An 18,328-nucleotide genomic window follows, 5' to 3' on the forward strand; every position below is an offset into this window, starting at 1 on the left:
CATGTTTCAATAAACCTGAACGCCCTCTTGGGGTATCGCCAGTCACCCCATGAAGTAACTGTAAACACCCTTCTTGCGCCTTGGCACCTAAAAGGCTAATAAGACCACCTCACCAATAGCAGTGACAAATTTCCGGTGTGCCTTCGCTTTACGACTCACGTTCTGCCGCCGAACCCACAGGAAGCGGGAGGGCAGTTTACGACAGCGCCGGACAGGTTTACGGCACCGGTGGCTGCGCACGCACCTCTTCTCATTTTTCCCGGTTCCTCGCAGTGTACCTGATAGCTGTCTGGTTCGGGACATCTTTCGCCATCCTGGCTGGCTGAGGCCTTTGAAGGTGAGCGGCGTGTTCCGTAGGGTTCCGGCGGTCTCCGGAGCCGGCTTGAGCGGAGCCCGGCCCTCCGAGGTCCCCTGGAAGAGCCTGCTGGAGTTCCCTACTGCAGCCGCTCTCCCTGCAATGGAAGTGGCAGGAAGCTGCCTCCCGGCCCCAGGTCCAGCGTACTGCGGAGTGCGTGGCGGACCTGTGGGTGAGGTCCCTGGCCTCTAGACTCCGCTTACCGACCAAGGGCTGAGCGAATTTAGTAATGTCACCTAACCCAGCTGGGTCTCAGGGTCTTTGTTAAGTGGCCAAAGTTTGAGTTTCTACCAGTGAGGTATTGGGAGTGCCAAGTTTAGCGGTGTTCACCCTGCGCTAAGGAGATCACGGCCCAAAGGTTTCCTTCCCTTCAATGTGAAGTGGAGACGAGAATGGAATAGATTGACTTTTGGTCTGATACACCCTCCCACCCCACCCCGCCAGCGGTTGGGGGCGTAAGATCTATAGTGGCAGCAGTAATTTACACAATACCGTGGCCTGCCAGGAGCAAGGCCCCTTCCAGCTGCCCTGTTGTCTCCCCATCCTGCCCCCGTAGCCAGGACAGCTGTGACGCCGTTTTAACTGAAGGGCTCAGTTTCTCTTACTGATTCCATTCTTCTCACTTATTTTACATGTGTGGAAAACGGAACTTCCACCCTAAGGAAGAATGCCTGTCAAGCCTTAGGCCTGTTTCCTTCTTGAGGTTCGACAGGACAAGTTGATTTTTAAAAGTGTTTTGAGACATCATTATTGTGTTATTTTTTTTTAATTTTATTTACTGATTTTTAGAAAGAGAGGAGTGAGAGAGAGAGAGAGAGAAGGGGGAGGAGCAGGAAGCATCAACTCCCATATGTGCCTTGACCAGACTAGCCCAAGGTTTCGAATCGGCAACCTCAGTGTTCCAGGTTGACGCTTTATCCCACTGCGCCACCACAGGTCAGGCATTATTGTGTTATTAAGTACAGCCTGAACCCTAGATCTTTTCAGGCTGCTGTCCAGAATATAATGGGAAGAATGTTGGACTCGCAGCAGACAGCCCAGGAAATAAAATCTGCTTTAAAATGATGGGAAGGGCCCTGGCTGGTTGGCTCAGCGGTAGAGCATCGGCCTGGCGTGCGGGGGACCCAGGTTCGATTCCCGGCCAGGGCACATAGGAAAAGCGCCCATCTGCTTCTCCACCCCCCCCCCTTCCTCTCTGTCTCTCTCTTCCCCTCCCGCAGCCAACGCTCCATTGGAGCAAAGATGGCCTGGGCGCTGGGGATGGCTCCTTGGCCTCTGCCCCAGGCGCTAGGGTGGCTCTGGTCGCGGCAGCGCAACGCCCCGGAGGGGCAGAGCATCGCCCCTGGTGGGCGTGCCGGGTGGATCCCAGTAGGGCGCATGCGGGAGTCTGTCTGACTGTCTCTCCCCATTTCCAGCTTCAGAAAAATACAAAATAAATAAATAAAATGATGGGAAGATTAACTCCTGGATTTGGCTGAGCCTCAATTTTTCTCTAAAGTAGAGGTGTGGAGAAGTTAGTGGCATTAAGTATCTAGCATGGTGCCTGACCCTTAGTAGAAGCTCAATAAATGTCTGACATGATGGTTCTGTTCCTGTAGTACAGTGGTTTTTAAAGTGTGCGCTCTGTGGTATTCCAGAGAAATATGTGCCTGTTGGGAACCAAAAAACCAACAAGTTTTTTGGAGTTTAGATTTGGGGGAGACAGAGGTGTGGGTTATTTGCTGTAAGCAGACAATCTGCCCAACCCCCCACCTCACTTGCCTGATTAGGTTGCCAAAGGCTGTTAAGCTGTGGTGCTGGATTGTTTACCCCCCATGTTCCCCAGAAAGACTGGAGGCAAGTTTCTTCTATCCTTTGTTTGGTGTCAAGTTAAGATGATATGTAAGGTAGGGGTTTTGGATTAATGATTAAACATAAGGAATTGTCTCTTGAAGCCTTTTGGATTTCTATAAAAGAAAAATATGTGGCAATAATCTGAAAAAAGCTTTGAACATTTTACTACAGTTTTCAACATCCTATTTACATGAATTAGGATTGTCTACCCTCAACACAATTAAGAGTATAAAGAGAGGAATTCTTCAATTTATTGACAAAGAAATGAGAGTTTGCCTTTCAAATATATGCCCAACATTGAAGAAATCGCTAGGACATATCAGGCTCATGTTTCTCATAAACACAAGAATGAAAAAACTTAACACATTTGCTCCAGGACCTGCCAAATTTACTAAATCTTATTAAGAATGTATCTATATATATAAAAAGATAACTTTTTTGTTGTTTTATTTTTTAACCCCTTTTTTACGAATTCTAAAAAGCAAAACAAAAAATGTAACAAATATGGTTTTTAATTTCAGAATAAATTTAATTTTGTCATATTTATTTCATTTAATTACCATAAAAGCACACTTGGATTTTATATTTTTTCTTTAATACTTAACTTAATTATTATAACATATTTCTCAGAAATTTATATATAGTGCACCTACAATTATTTGTAGGATTTTAAATGTGCCCCGACTTCAAAAAGTTTGAGAACCACTGCTGTAGTGTAACCTAAGTTTAGGTTTGGTCGGTGGAGCTTCATTTTCTGTCAGTCACCAATTTCCTGTTGCTGTCACCTCTGTAGTAGGCCTTAGTCTCCCAATCATGGGCCAGTGAGAAGCATTTACTAAGTTTGGTACCCAGTGCTCTTTGATTGCTCTCCAACCTCCAGAAATATCTTTAATGTTTTCCTCTGGGAACTCACCGTCCGAGTCTGTGCAGAGGATTATAATGGATAAGTGCATGGGGTTTTGATAGGAACTGTCAGGCATCTGCCAAACATCTGTTGGGAGGCCCTGGTTTTTACTCTCCTAAGAGAAGCTACGGCATTAGGCAGAGTATGGACTCCAGGCAGGATACCAGCGTTTAATTTTTCATCAACAAGTATTGTGACTTTGGGCAATTTCTTACCTTCTCTGTGCTTCACTTTTCTAATCTGAATAGGGAATGATACTGGCCCTTACCTCAGATTATTGGGGGGATATAATGACTATGCATGGTAAACACTAAAAACAATGTCTGGTACTCAAATTCTTATGAATATTTGACATATGGCCACTTTTATGGCTGAAGGTTTCTGGTGACCTCCTCAGCCTTCCGTAGGCCTTTTGCTTGGCTGTGTGTCCTCTTGCTCTACATAAGGATTTACATTGACAACAGAGAATTGGAAGAATAAGAAAGGAAAGTTGAATTTCATGATATACTTACAGAGTCTTATTTTTCTCAGCACTCTAAGTATATTTTTGCAAGTCTGACTAGTAATTGTGTAGCATTTTACAGCAAAAGCATTTCTGTGTGTGTTAACCAATAAAACAAGGAATTTATTTTACAGATGAAGAAATAGACTTAGGGAAGCTAAGTATTTTATGCTGTGGTGAAGGTGATTCTAAGGGCCTGGTTATTACACTTGGGGAAAAAAAGTTTCTACATTTTATCAAATCTATGAAACCACCAAATTTAAGAAGCACTATTTTTAGCCTGATCAGGTGGTGACACAGGGGATAGAGCATCAGACTGGGACGCAGAGGACCCAAAACCCTCAAGGTCATGGGCCTGAGTGCAGGCTCATCTGGCTTGAGTGCAGGGTCACCAGCTTGTGCGTGAGATTATAGACATGACCCCAAGGTCGCTGGCTTGAGCAAGGGTTCACTGTGCTGTATGTAGCTCCTCAATCAAGGCACATGTGAGAACACAATCAATGAACAACTAAGGTGCTGCAGCGAAGAATTGATGCTTCTCATCTCTCTCCATTCCTGTCTGACTGTCCCCATCTGTCCCTCTTTCTGCCTCTCTGTCAAAAAAGGTGCTATTTTTATATAATACTAAGACAAACTGTCAATTAAGATGTACCCCATCAAGCATGAGGTGCACCATCATTTCAAAGATGTTACAGTGGGAAAAAAGTCAGTGAAATGTGGTAAATTAGTTTTGTTAGCAGTCCTCTTATAATATTCACAACGTTAGTTACAAGAAAACAAAAGAGTGGTTAACGGTTGAGGGTTTCGTTTTGCGTGCTGCTTTTTTAACTTAATCGTTTATGTCTTACCTCAGATAGGCTTTTTCTTTTACCTTGAGACCTTTCTTCATGCAACTACTTTCATTTTTTGTATATTTAAGGTTTTAGAAGATGGCAAAGTTCATGACACCCGTGATCCAGGACAACCCCTCGGGCTGGGGCCCCTGTGCGGTCCCCGAGCAGTTTCGGGATATGCCCTACCAGCCATTCAGCAAAGGAGATCGGCTAGGAAAGGTACTTGCCTGTCAGCGGGAGTCTGAATCTTTTAAGCTGTGGCTGCTGTGCTCTCTGAGTTCATTTCCATTTTATTCTCTCAAAAGCATAACTCCTGTGTTCCTTATAGGGACACCAGCTGAGAAAGGTTATAACCTCTGGATACTTCCAGTAGTTGTAGGAGAGCGGGTACTTATAAAGGCATTGTGAGCCAGTCTTTCTGCTACTTTCCCACACTGTGTCCTCACTTTTGGGGGTTTATGGGTCAACAGAAAATTGCCTATTGACCTGTGCTGTGTCTTCCCTTGTTCTTACTAGGTTGCAGACTGGACGGGTACCACATACCAAGATAAGAGGTACACAAGTAAGTGTTCTTTGACTGACTGCCCCATCAGGGCCTTGGGGAAATAATTACTTTTTCTGGTCACCTCCACATGAAAGTGTTCTAGAATGGGGATGAAATGCTGATAATAATTCATAGTTTTTAGGAGCATACTTTGGGGAATAACCTCCATAGTTAGGCTGTTCATTAAAGGAGTTTGACCTATTCTAGTGCTATATTTCCCCCCCACTTTTGAGGAGCCATGAACTCTTATAAATCTGTTGAACATATTCTCATTTTGCATTTCATTGTTGGGATTTACTAAACTGTGAAGCCAAGCAGTGGATCCTAGTTTTAAATTTCTGGTTTTAAGATCCTGAAATAGCCTGACTAGGTAGTGACACAGTGCAGTAAATAGAGCGTCGGCCTGGGACGCAGAGGACCCAGGTTCAAATCCCCGAGGTCCCTGGCTTGAGCAAGGGGTCACTCGCTCTGCTGTAGCCCTACCCCCACCCCGGGTCAAGGCACATATGAGAAAGCAATCAATGAACAACTAAGGAGCTGCAATGAAGAATTGATGCCTCTTGTTGGAAGTGGCAATCTGGACTAGTAAGTTAAGATTATCTGAGTTTGTAGTCAGCAAAAGAGAAAATCATAACTTATGATTTCCTGTCTGCCTTTGGTACCAGACAGTGACAGTGATGGTACTTATACTCCATATTGCCTTGCAAGATAAAGTTTTAACTCATATTCTTACAGAATAAGGCAGAAATGGGAATGAGCTTGAGTTCCTCAGATTCTGTCTTATTAGAAAGTTGTCTAGACCAGAGCTCTTCAAACTTGAATGTGCATGTGAATCACCTGGGAATCTTTTTAAATGCTGGTTCTGATTCAGTGGGTCTGAAGTGAGGCCGTGAGTCTGCATCTGAGATGCTCACAGCCAATGCTAAGGTTCCCAAGACTGCATTTAAATTGCAAGGCTCTAAGCTAGTGTATATTTGTAAAGACTATAAGTATTGGTTGTTATACACTATCACCTTTGCCTCCAGATAAGTACTCCTCTCAGTTTGGTGGTGGAAGTCAGTATGCTTATTTCCACGAGGAGGATGAAACTAGTTTCCAGCTGGTGGATACAGCACGCACACAGAAGACCGCCTACCAGCGTAATCGGATGCGATTTGCACAGGTAGGCCAAGAGCCAGCAGTCTGACCATCTTGGGGCTATTAGAACTTAGGGCTGTCACCTGCTGCTAAAAAGGCAACCTTGTGAGTACTGATGAGAGGAAAGCATGTTACAGATCATCTGGTGAACCCCAACTAGCTGTTCAGTGACAGGCTATACTCAAGTAAACTTTACTAGGTCCAGGACGCATTTAAATAGTTAAGATTTCTGTTGACCGATACGTAGGACATCATACCACTGTGCTAAGAATGACATTTGTACCCAATAAAAGAGTGCATTTGGCCTATTGCCTGGCTCAATTGCTAGGTTGAAGGCTTTATTAAGCAGATGGTCCAGTTTGACCACATCTTATTATGTAAAGAGGTACACTCAGCAAGTCTAATAAGAGCCAGTAATCCTACTTCAATAAAATTTGTTTGTGAATTTAAGTCTAAGCCAACTCCAAGTACTTACCCAACTAAACCCCTAGACTGTTGATTATGTAGAGTAAGAGTAAATGTGCACCTTGGATTTTGCATTCTGAACTTAGGCTGATGTCCTCCTATTAAGCCCTGCCTCTTATAAACCGAATATCCAAGATTTTAACGTGGATGTTTTTTCCTAATTCCCAGCGGAACCTCCGCAGAGACAAAGATCGACGGAACATGTTGCAGTTTAACCTGCAGACCCTGCCTAAGAGCGCCAAGCAGAAAGAGAGGTGAGTTTCCACCCTGCCGGAGCAGGGTAATCTGTCAGGACTGACTGTTCAGCAGTCACTAGTCAAAGCAGGAGTATGGTTGTCTTCCCCACTACTGCAAAAACAAAAGACCTTAAAGCCTGTTAAGCCACTGTTTCAACCCTGATGTCATTCTCTAAGGGCCAGTTTCAGTTCAAGGCAGATAGCATGGGCAAGAAACAGCTCACAGTGGACATACACACTGAAGGCAACCAAAGGCATATAGGAGACTTGGAGCTTACGTAGGCTCAGTTATGCTAGGACACAACTCTAGGGGCCCCATTGGCACTGAGTCGTTGAGCCCCCTGGAGCTGCATGGGTGGCAGCCTGGTCCAGATTGGGGCCGCCAGGAGACAGTCTCTACAGATGGAGTAAAATGTAGCTGGTCGCTAGTTGAATACAATTTGCCTCTTCTGTTTCTTTTTTATTAAGCCCTTATTTTTCTTAAAAATCTTCACTGAAAGCACATTTCTTTGTCTTTCCAGAGAACGTATACGACTACAGAAAAAATTTCAGAAACAGTTTGGAGTGAGGCAGAAATGGGACCAAAAATCACAGGTAGGGTATTCGTACCAGAATCCTGTCTAGGCATTTGATTTTGTTTATTTGTTTGGTCTTGTAACAGTTTTGAGATATAATTCACATATTGTACAATTCACCCATTTAAAATGCATAGTTGAGCCCCGGCTAGGTAGCTCAGTTGGTTAGAGCATTGTCCCAATGCACCAAGGTTGCAGGTTCAGTCCCTGGTCAGGGCACATAAAAGAGTCAACAAATGAATACATAAATAAATGGAACAGCCTGACCAGGCAGGCAGAGGGACAGTGGATAGCGCATCAGACTGGGATGCGGAGGACCTAGGTTCTAAAGCCCAAGGTCACTGGCTTGAGCACGGGATCAACCAGCTTGAGCAGAAGCTCACCGGCGTGAGCGAGGGGTCGCTGGCTTGAGAAAGGGGTCACTCGCTCTGCTTAGCATGCCCCCCTCACCCCCCATCAAGGCACATATGAGAAAGCCATCACTGAACAACTAAGGAGTTGCAACAAAGAATAGATGCTTCTTATCTCTCTCCCTTACTATCTCTCTGTCCCTATCTGTCCCTCTCTCTTGACTTTTGCTCTATCTAAATAAATTAAACAACAAATCGATGTTTCTCTCCCACTCTCCCTCTCTCCTTTCCTTCCCTCCTTTCCCTCCCTCCTTCCCCCCTCACTCTCCCCTTCCTCCCTCTCTCTCAATTCAGTAAAAAAACAAAAATTAACAATAAAAATAAATTTTAAAACATTTACAAAATATTGCACATCGTGTCCAGACATTAACGTGGCTATATTGAAATTAAGTTATAGGTCCATCACTGTAATTTTATTGTAGTGGTGACAATAAGAGCTGGAACATATTTTAAAAATATATTTTTTTAAATGAAGTATACTGTTCTGTGGTTTATAGCATCTTCACAGAATTGTACACTTATTAGTATAGTTTCAGAATATTTTCACCACTTGAAAAGAAACCCTGTACCTTCTAGCAGTCCACCACTATTCTCCCAGCCCTAGGCTACGTCTCATCTCTTTCTCTGGGTATGCCTATTGTGTTCATTTATTCATATTACCGGAAGCATGCAGTATGTGATGTTTAAGGTTCATCCATGTTGTGGCATGTATCAGTTCCTCATTTTTTTGTATTACCAAATTCCATTGTATGGATAGACCACATTCTGTTTATCCATTCACCACCTGGTGGACATTTTAGTTTCCACTTTTGGCTATTATGAATAATGCTGCTGTGAACATTCCTTTACAGGTATTTGTGTGGACATTATGAGAATAGAAAATGCATGTAAGCAAGAATGAAGTTATAGTTGTAGAAGTTACATTTTGCTGGATATGATGCTAGCTGTGTCAAGAATAGATAACTAATACCCTGAGAGAAATCTTAAGGGGCTGCAGTAGCTTCTTTATGAAATACCATTACTGTCCATAAAGAGTTGATATTCCCTGATGACATCCTTAACTAGGGATAGAATTCCCATGTGGTTTTTGGACTCTTGAGCACTTCAGTCATCTTCTAGATCAGTCGCGACCCACAGGTTGAGAACCGCTGTTCTAGATCATAAGCTCCTGAGAGTCAGGGGATTCTGTGTTAGAGAACAGCCAGCAAACAGTAAATGTTGCAGACATATTTATTGAATGAAAGCCCTTCATACTATTAACCTGCCTTTGCTTATGTTTTACACTGGTGTAATTTTTTTTCCCTCTGATGGTTTTCCACTATAGAAACCCCGAGACTCTTCCGTTGAAGTCCGTAGTGACTGGGAGGTGAAGGAGGAAATGGACTTTCCTCAGCTAATGAAGATGCGCTACTTGGAAGTGTCAGAGCCACAGGACATGTAAGTAGCATGTTTTACCACCTTCCACCTGTTCGTGTGGGTGGACCAGGTGCTGGTGAATGTTTCCTACCCCTCGTTATTTCCAAAAAGGATTTTAGCCGCTTATGCAAAAGATACTCATAAGGTTAACAGGTGAATTTAAAGTTTACTAACAAACGTCAGATCTCTTTGAAGTTCCTAGCATCACAACAAAAGGAAAAATTAAATTATGTAGCTCTCTTTGGCAGAAGGAGAACAGGAACAAAGCAAAAGCAGAAAGAGATTTGCTGGTGTTAAATTCCAGATTTCTTTCAGCTTCCTGGAATCCTTAGCAAAAGAAATAAAATTAAGTTATATCTCTCTTTTGGCAGAAGGAGAAAGTTGTTGAGAGGCAGAGCTTTTCCTGACATTTCAGAGGACTCCTTACCTCAGGGCAAGTCATGGGAACAACTAAATGGGCAGCTGGTGTGCCAGACTAGAAGTCACCGTGCCTGGGTGCCTGTCACTCCTTGTCTCCCATCTTTAAAATGGGGAGGTTGAGCTGAATCAGTTGGGTTCACATTATTCTGTGGAGCCATATTGGGAGCTAAGCGAACAGGGACCTGAGTGAGCACTGAGTTCATATCCTGTTCTAGTCAGAGACTGTTTTCATCTGCCTTATGTATTAGACTTCTGATGAGACTCCAGATTCCAGGGCATGAAAGGAAAAGTAGGTGATCATCTCCCCCTGACTTTGCATGCCTTGCCCCCTCTCCCACAGAGAGTGTTGTGGAGCCCTAGAGTACTATGACAAAGCCTTCGACCGCATCACCACAAGGAGCGAGAAGCCCCTGCGGAGCATCAAGCGCATCTTCCACACCGTCACCACCACAGATGACCCTGTCATCCGAAAGGTGAGTGCCCCCGTCACTTGCCCACCTGTTAGGAAGGCTGCCGGCTTCTACAGCTGAGGCCAAGAAAGAACAGAGGACCTGAGGGTTGGCCCTTGGAAACTTCTCTAGATAAGAGCCTTCTGATTTGGACTTAGGATCAGATGAAAATACAGGCACTCTGCCGGTCGGACTGGGAGTATGGGTATCAGGCAGAGCTGGACTCCGGTCCCGGCTGGACGTGCTCCCTAGCTTCACCTGGGGGGCCTTCATTTTCTCCCCTGTACAATGGGGGTCAGCGCACTTACTGCATGCTGCTGGGGTGAGGATGGAAGCACTGTGAAGTGCTCTCCTGGACCATGGCCCACGCTCAGTGAGCTGCAGGCCCCGTGAGCCGGCACGGTGACTGCTGGCGGAGTCACTGCAGCCTCCCTCAGCCAGTGACGCACATATGTGACTGTGGTGTGGCTGTGGAAGCTTCTTACTGGAGTCCTCCCTCAAGGTGAGTAGGGTCCTCATTCCTCTCTTTTGTTCTCTCTACAGCTGGCAAAAACCCAGGGGAACGTGTTTGCTACCGATGCCATTCTGGCCACACTGATGAGCTGCACTCGCTCTGTGTATTCCTGGGACATCGTTGTCCAGAGAGTCGGGTCCAAGCTCTTTTTTGACAAGAGGGATAACTCTGACTTCGGTGAGAAGTCTGTCTGCGAACAGCACAAGGCATTGAGTGTTACCGTTGGCACTAGAGAATGGGAGGCAGATGGCATCCCCTGCAGGCCCTGACAGCCATGTCAGAACCCTCCCCACTGCCTCAAAAGCATGGAAAGGGGCTGTCACTGCAGTCCCTCCTTGGGGTGTCAGCTTTGACTGCTCACAGTGCCTGCCCCCAATTTGTGCTCCAAGTGTTCTGGTCTGAATAATCCTTTTGTGACTTCTGCCATCTCTCTATACCATCTTTACTATTTACCTAATGTTTTTCTTGAAATTGATGGGTTATTTTTAGTTCAGTGTATTTATAAAGGAAAAACACATGCATATATTTTATGCCATTCAGGTGTATATATGTATGTGCCATGATTGAAAACCAGCTCACTTACAGTAACTGCAGTGAATCAAAACAATGTCATTATATTCCATACCTCGGGTCTTGTCATTGTTTGAAAGCTAATAATGTCAGACATTCTCTTAAGGAATCCATAAAGGTTGAAAGGTATAGCTTTTTTACACCATGATTGAATTTAATGTTAGTGTCTAAAGTTATTCAGAGGGTTCCCCGACTTTGTCCCCAGCATGTCCCATTTGGGAGACCCACACTAATAAGATGGTAACCCTTTGAAGGAAGGGTGTGTGTCGTTTAGATCGCCACATCTCCCAGTGGTGGTATGCACATCACCAACGATTGTTTTGTGGGTGAGTGACCATGCTGCCACTTTTGCAGACCTCCTGACAGTGAGTGAGACAGCCAATGAGCCCCCTCAAGATGAAGGTAATTCCTTCAACTCACCCCGCAACCTGGCCATGGAAGCAACCTACATCAACCACAACTTCTCCCAGCAGTGCCTGAGGATGGTGAGGAAAGGTTGCGTCTGGGCGTGTGCTTCCTTTGCCAACTACAGCTACTTTTGTTGTGCATCTGCTTTGTAGTAGGCTCTGGGACTGTGGGATTAAGCGGAACAGATGGGGTCTACCTGTCACCAAGGAGTTTTGAGCTTGGGCTTTGAGGTCACACTGCCTGGCTCTGAACCCTGCATCTCTGACCTCATAGTTTTGTGGTGTTGCGCATGTTCCTTTATAAAACTAGGACACTAATGACACTGTCTCATGTAGGCACATTGTAAAGAGGCCTTCGATTTTTTTGACAGCTGCACTGTTGTGTACAAATCTACTGTACAGGTGTACAGTTCCTGCCCCTGGAAGCTTCATTATAATGGAAGAGGAAACAGTAAATCCCACATACACGTACGATGTGTGCTATAGAGAAACATGAAACGGGATGTGTGTGGTTGCTAATTAAATGAGATGCACAGGCACACAACCAGCAAGTACCAGCTGTTGCATTTGTTTTAATTCATGGGGTGCTTGTGCTTGGAAGGGGTAGATAGACAGACAACACACAGTGAGCTCAGCCCCCTCAAGGGCTCCAGGGACCTTGCCTGGCCTATAACTAAGCAGAATTGCAGAGTCAGGCCAATTAGCTTGGCAAAAAGTTGGCACTGTCTTTATAGTACCTTTGTCATCTTTGCAGGGGAAAGAAAGATACAACTTCCCCAACCCAAACCCGTTTGTGGAGGACGACATGGATAAGAATGAAATTGCCTCTGTTGCATACCGGTATGTCACCTTGGTGGAGTGTGCACAGACTGACCCTATATGGGTGAACTACCTGAAATTCAGGATCTCAGGTGACCAACTAGGTTCCTTCCTCATTGCAGGTATCGCAGGTGGAAGCTTGGAGACGACATTGACCTGATTGTCCGTTGTGAGCATGACGGTGTCATGACCGGAGCCAATGGGGAAGTGTCTTTTATCAACATCAAGACCCTCAACGAGTGGGACTCCAGGGTGAGGCACACCTCTGTCTCCTTCACAGGGCTCCACCTCTGTATTTCCTACAGGGCGTGTTGTCACCGGCTAATGTTTGTTTTCCCCTTGCATTACTTAGAGAGCTACTGAGATTTTTGTCTTTTCAATTTTCCTTAATTCCTCACTGAGAAAGAGACAGTGTGTGAGAGAGAACTGCCTTCTTCCAGGACTTTCTTGCTCTGTTCCATTCTAACCTCCTGTTGATGTCTGCTCAGTGCATCATCTGACTTAGGTCTCTCTCTGTGATCTAGGTTGGCAGGTTTCCTGTAAGCTTAGCAGCTCTTGTTTTTGAGCTCTTCTTTCACTTACTGTAGCTACTTCCTTCTCTCCAGTCTTCTAACTCCTTCACCTGCTGAACTCAGAGATTTCAAGATTAGCTCTTGGCTCTTCAGGAGACATCTCAGGTGACGCAAGCTTCCTTCTTTCTTCCTCCTCTTTCTGCTCGCTCATGCTGGTGTGCCGTGATTGTTGGGCTCTTATCCTTTCTGAAGCTGCCTAGGCTTATGTGCCTGTTTGAATTGGGTGGCAATGCTTCTGGATGCTGCTGTACAGAATAGAGTCCTCAGTGGGAAGAACAGCTCCAGGACCAGGCCTGTGTTGAAGGAGTGGCCAGTGATGTAGAGCACACAGGGCCATTGACCTCTGTCTTCATTAGAGCCAAGGGATTAGCAATTAATGCCACTGATTATCACCCCCAGGTCTTCCTTAGTCTCCAGCCCCCGCTGTAAGGTTGGCTGTGACCTGAGCTCTGGGCCAAAGACCTTCTCTTAGACTTTCCACCATGGCCTCCCTGTGGCATTTGGCATTCTTGTGTCTATGTGGCTTTTCCCTGTGTCACTGTATGCATTACTCTGGTCTTAAACATTTCTCAGTGTCCTTCATATATTTTCTTTGCTCAGTCCCCTCCTTTTGATCCCTCATAGACCCTTCTCTTACAGTCAGTCACCTGCACAACTCTTTTTGCCATAATTACTTCTTTATACAGCCTTATGTTAGTTTTCTTTTGCTCTATAACAAATGGAAAGAAACTTGGAGACTTACAAGAACACCCACTAGTTCACAGTTTGGTAGGCGAGTTCAGCATCATGTGGTTTGGTTCTCTGCTCAAAAGATCAGAAAGCTAAAGTCAGAAGTATCAGCACAACCAAATTCTCATCTGGAGGTTCTGGAAGAAAACCCACTTCTGAGAAGAGTCTAGTTGGCTGAATTCCCTTTCTTGCCGTTGTAGGACTAAGGTCCCCCGTTCTCTTGCCACGTAGTCCCCTCCATCTTCACACCAGCACCAGCACATCAAATCCTTCGAGTGCTTTGAATCCCTGACTTGCTCCACCTCTGATCTCTACATCCAGATTTAAGAGTCTCACATGGTTGGGTGAGGCCCACCCAGATGGTCTTAAGGGACCTAAATTATACCTGAAGATCCCTTTTGACATAGAGGGGAGCGCAATAACAGGAATGATGTTTCATTATTGACACAGATTCCCCCCACACTCAAGAGTAGGAATTACTCAAGGGCAAGCGTCACTGGAGTCGTCTTAGAATTCTGCCTACCCCAAGCCTTAACTTTGAACTCTGATCTACTCTGACTCCCCATTCCATTGTTTTCCTGCTAAAATACCTTGCCCTTCCAGTGTCCTAATTTCTGTCATGACTGCCAGCCTGGCTGATAACCGCTTTGTTTTTCTCCTGCTCACTTGGCTCAGAGCCTTGGACAGCTCTTCGTTCTTGTTTTGCTCGGGTGTGATCTGTCTTCTCATTCAGTTCTGGATCTTGCTGACATCAGCCCAGTTTAGGAACCTTCTCAGCATGCCTGCTGGCCCTAACTCTCCTTCCCTACTCCACCCCGTTTACTTTATCTCTGCCAATTAATTGTCCAAAACACTGCTTCCATTGTGCTGCACAGATTTGTGAGTTCTTAAAATGCCACAGTAAACTCACAGGAGTATTTATTTGCAGGATATTTTTCTACTTACTTATGTATCCATTGGTTGATCTTGTGTGTGCCCTGAACAGAGATCGAACCCTCAACCTTGGTGTATCAGGACAACACTTTAACCAACTGAGCTCCCTGGCCAGGACTTGCAGAATATTTTTAATTTTTGAGGGAAACAAAGACATCTGTCAGAATACTACTTGAAGTGGTGTGGACCTCACTACTCAATAGCAGGGACTCTTCGGTGTTTCTTTTGGCCTTGGGTTGCCATGAATCAAGAAAGTTTGGAGATCCCTGCCATGTGACCTTCAACTAGTTGCATCACTCTAAGTTCCCTCATCTATAGGAGAGGTAGTTGGAGGAGATGACCTCAGGGGGCTCTCTGCTTTGTCTGGATACGTAAGTATGTACAGCTCCAGACTCGGACCTCCTTGCTCTCCATGGGCCTCCACCTTCAGCCCCTGCCCTTGTTCACCTAGTTAGCTGCAGCTCCTCCCTTAACACACAGCACAAGTAAACACTCACCTCTGCCTTTTATATGGCACTTGTTTTAACTTATGTGCATTTGTATCCTTGTCTAGATGAGCTTTTTTAAAGAGGAATTGCAATTTGTTGAGTGCCTGCAGTGTGGTAGGCTGTGCAAGGGAGTGACCATGTCTGTGTCTCTTACATGGTAACAGTCTTAACTCTGGTTTACCTGTGGCTGCGCCCAACTGCCAGTCAGGCCAGTGGGGAGTTCTCTGCCAGAGAAGAACCAGGGCTCATCCTCACTCCTGTAATGGGGCATTCCCTCTGCAGCACTGCAATGGTGTGGACTGGCGTCAGAAGCTGGACTCTCAGCGCGGGGCTGTCATTGCCACTGAGCTGAAGAATAACAGCTACAAGTTAGCCCGATGGACCTGCTGTGCTTTGCTGGCTGGATCTGAGTACCTCAAGCTTGGGTGAGATTCTTGTCCAGGAGCTGTGAACTCATCTTCTGGAAGGAAGTGTTTGTGGGCAGGGAGCGAGATGAGGGCTTGCCTTCTTCCCTTTCCCTTGGGAAAAGCCTCAGGCCAGGTGCCCCCGTGTAACTGATATTTGCTCCCAGATATCCGGGCCAGCCTGCCCCCACCACTGACACCCCATCCATCCTTCCCTCTAGTTACGTGTCCCGGTACCACGTGAAAGACTCCTCACGGCACGTCATTCTGGGCACCCAGCAGTTCAAGCCCAATGAGTTTGCCAGCCAGATCAACCTGAGCGTGGAGAACGCTTGGGGCATCCTGCGCTGTGTCATCGACATCTGCATGAAGCTGGAGGAGGGCAAGTACCTCATCCTCAAGGACCCCAACAAGCAGGTCATCCGCGTCTACAGCCTGCCCGATGGTACCTTCAGCTCCGATGAGGACGAGGAGGAGGAAGAAGAGGAGGAGGAGGAAGAAGAAGGTTTGTACAAGTCTCTTTCTGAAGTGAGCAGTAGGCTGCCTGGCAACCAAGCTCTGTGGCCACAGTGCTCTTGAACCTTGATGTAAAACTTTTTGAGGGTTTTACCTGGGACCTGACTGAACTTGGAGTGACATTCACTCTGGTGCCAGGAGCTGATCACAAGCCTTGAGGTCACTGTTTTTCAACTGCCGGTCCTCCGTCTGGCAGTTGAAAAACACTATGTGAGGTCACATGAAGGGGATGAGGAGAAAGAAAGTGGTCTTTCAGAGACTGGGCTGAGGAGGAAGCGTTTGGAGAAAAATGATGGGAGTCCCTGATGTTAGCCAGTGGGCTGAAAGAGAAGGTGCTCCAGGTTAGTCGCGCAGGCTTACAGCTCTGTCTCGCTTCACCAGCTGGGGACTGAGGACATACCTGTTAGCCCCATGAGGACGTGAAAGACTTGACTTCTGAGTGGAGGTGTTGAAATAAGCAGTTCACCAATTCAATATGACTCATATCTCTAATGTTTTGTGTCTTTCAGAAGAAGAAGCATAAGCCACATGGAAACGTGGAGCTGGAGTCTATAAATCCACCAAGTCAAGAGGACCTTTGATGCCTGGAAGAAAGTGTGCCTGATACTTGCTCTCTGGAGTTTGACATATGGAATAAAGTATAAGTCTCTTTAGTCTCTTACCCTCATCGCATGCCTGCAGTATGACTTCCAGCCTTCTTCCTTCTCCAAGTAGCCCTTTGGCAGAGGCTGAGAAACAGAAGTTTCTGTCTGGGTTCCATCATTTGTCCCTGAATACTTTTAGTTTTACTGTCCTGTTAGAGGTGAATGCTCTAGGTTTTTCTGTTCTTGGAACTCTGAAAGGATCCTTTCCTAGAGAATGTTGTCAGTTGTGAGGTCCCATTTCCACAAGCATGAGTGCCTGTGGATCATGTGCCATACCTAGCTGCTGCCCTTAAAGACACAAGTCACTAGTAAAAGGTGGAGCAAGGTACAGTCTTTGGGGTCACTGATCATGGAAACTGCCTCAAAAGATTGTGTCAAGTTCCACTGGGTGATGGTCATAATGGCCTATAAATTGTTTTAAAGCCTGTGCTGGTGGCAGTCTCAAGCTGGCACCCTCAAAGCAGTGTGTTATAAATCAGAGCTACAGATGTTTAGGCTACATAGACTTTTATTCTTGACACTGAAGCAGTTGCCCTGCCAGGTGTTTTTTTGTTTGTTTTTTGTTTTTTTTTACAGAGACAGAGAGTCGGAGAGAGGGATAGATGGGGACAGACAGACAGGAATGGAGAGAGATCAGAAGCATCATCAGTTTTTTGTTGTGACACCTTAGTTCATTGATTGCTTTCTCATATGTGCCTTGACTGTGGGCCTTTAGCAGACCGAGTAACCCCTTGCTCGAGCCAGCGACCTTGTGTCCAAGCTGGTGAGCTTTGCTCAAACCAGATGAGCCTGCGCTCAAGCTGGCGACCTTGGGGTCTCGAACCTAGGTCTTCTGCATCCCAGTCCAACACTATCTACTGCGCCACTGCCTGGTCAGGCCCTGCCAGGTGTTATACTAAGCTTTCTAGAGATATCTTAGCCTGACACAGAACTTACAATATTGGTGGAAGTGACACCATTGTACAGATGAGGAAACAGTCCTAATTTTTTTTAAGTGAGGAGGGGACATAGACTCCCGCATGTGCCCCAACTGGGATCCACCCAGCAATCCCCTTTTGGGGCTGATACTTGGATCAGTTGTGCTATCCTTAGTGCCCAGAGCTGACACCAGGACCAGTTGAGCCACTGGCTGCAAGTGGGGAAGAGAAGCAGCTGGTGTGCTTGACCAGGATCAAACCTGGGACATCCACACACCAGGCTGATATTATCCACTGAGCCATCCGGCCAGGGCCCTAAAGTAATTATCTTAATCAAAATAATTGTGCCTCAAAAACCAAAAAGTATTTATTGAACTTTGTTATTGTTACTAGAAAGAACATAAAAGGTGCCTCTTAGTGAGCCTTCAATGTAGGTAGAGGTAAAACTGGATTAAAGTGGTGTGACAAGTGCCAAGGGCATTCAAAATTAGACTAATAACTTGCCGAACTGCCTCTTGCAGACTCGTAAAGCAGTCCAGCAGGATTTGCTGGGACAAGTGGGCTAGTGGAAGTTAGGCTCATGCTAATGTTCAAAACACTATATCATATTCCACATACTTCATTTCTATGATCCATCCCCTGCTTTTCATCTGTCCTGTTTGGCACCACCTTGATTGCCAAAAACAGCCCTAACTCAAAAACATCTGATAGCATTCTGCTGCCTAGGACCTAGGCT

At 45.7% G+C, this 18,328-nt stretch overlaps 1 protein-coding gene across 1 annotated transcript; it reads left to right on the forward strand.

Moving 5' to 3' along the window:
• Positions 1–191: 191 nt before the first annotated feature.
• EIF3D (eukaryotic translation initiation factor 3 subunit D) lies at positions 192–16,692 on the forward strand. The gene is made up of 15 exons (XM_066259276.1): positions 192–337; positions 4,514–4,646; positions 4,944–4,989; positions 5,997–6,133; positions 6,742–6,827; positions 7,331–7,403; positions 9,119–9,231; positions 9,971–10,103; positions 10,623–10,770; positions 11,518–11,648; positions 12,325–12,410; positions 12,512–12,641; positions 15,394–15,536; positions 15,737–16,020; positions 16,541–16,692. Exons 2-15 carry the CDS (start codon positions 4,524–4,526, stop codon positions 16,552–16,554), a joined length of 1,647 nt encoding a protein of 548 aa, XP_066115373.1. The 5' UTR covers positions 192–337; positions 4,514–4,523; the 3' UTR covers positions 16,555–16,692.
• The last annotated feature ends 1,636 nt before the right edge of the window (positions 16,693–18,328 follow it).

The sequence above is a fragment of the Saccopteryx bilineata genome, chromosome 1 (genome assembly GCF_036850765.1).
Source record: "Saccopteryx bilineata isolate mSacBil1 chromosome 1, mSacBil1_pri_phased_curated, whole genome shotgun sequence".
Lineage (NCBI taxonomy): Eukaryota > Metazoa > Chordata > Mammalia > Chiroptera > Emballonuridae > Saccopteryx > Saccopteryx bilineata.

Coding starts and splice junctions, on each gene's coding strand:
- EIF3D (XM_066259276.1), top strand. CDS start 4,524: ATGGCAAAGTTCATGACACCCGTGATCCAGGACAACCCCTCGGGCTGG. Junction 4,990..5,996: donor CCAAGATAAGAGGTACACAA/GTAAGTGTTCTT, acceptor CTTTGCCTCCAG/ATAAGTACTCCTCTCAGTTT. Junction 10,104..10,622: donor ATGACCCTGTCATCCGAAAG/GTGAGTGCCCCC, acceptor TTCTCTCTACAG/CTGGCAAAAACCCAGGGGAA.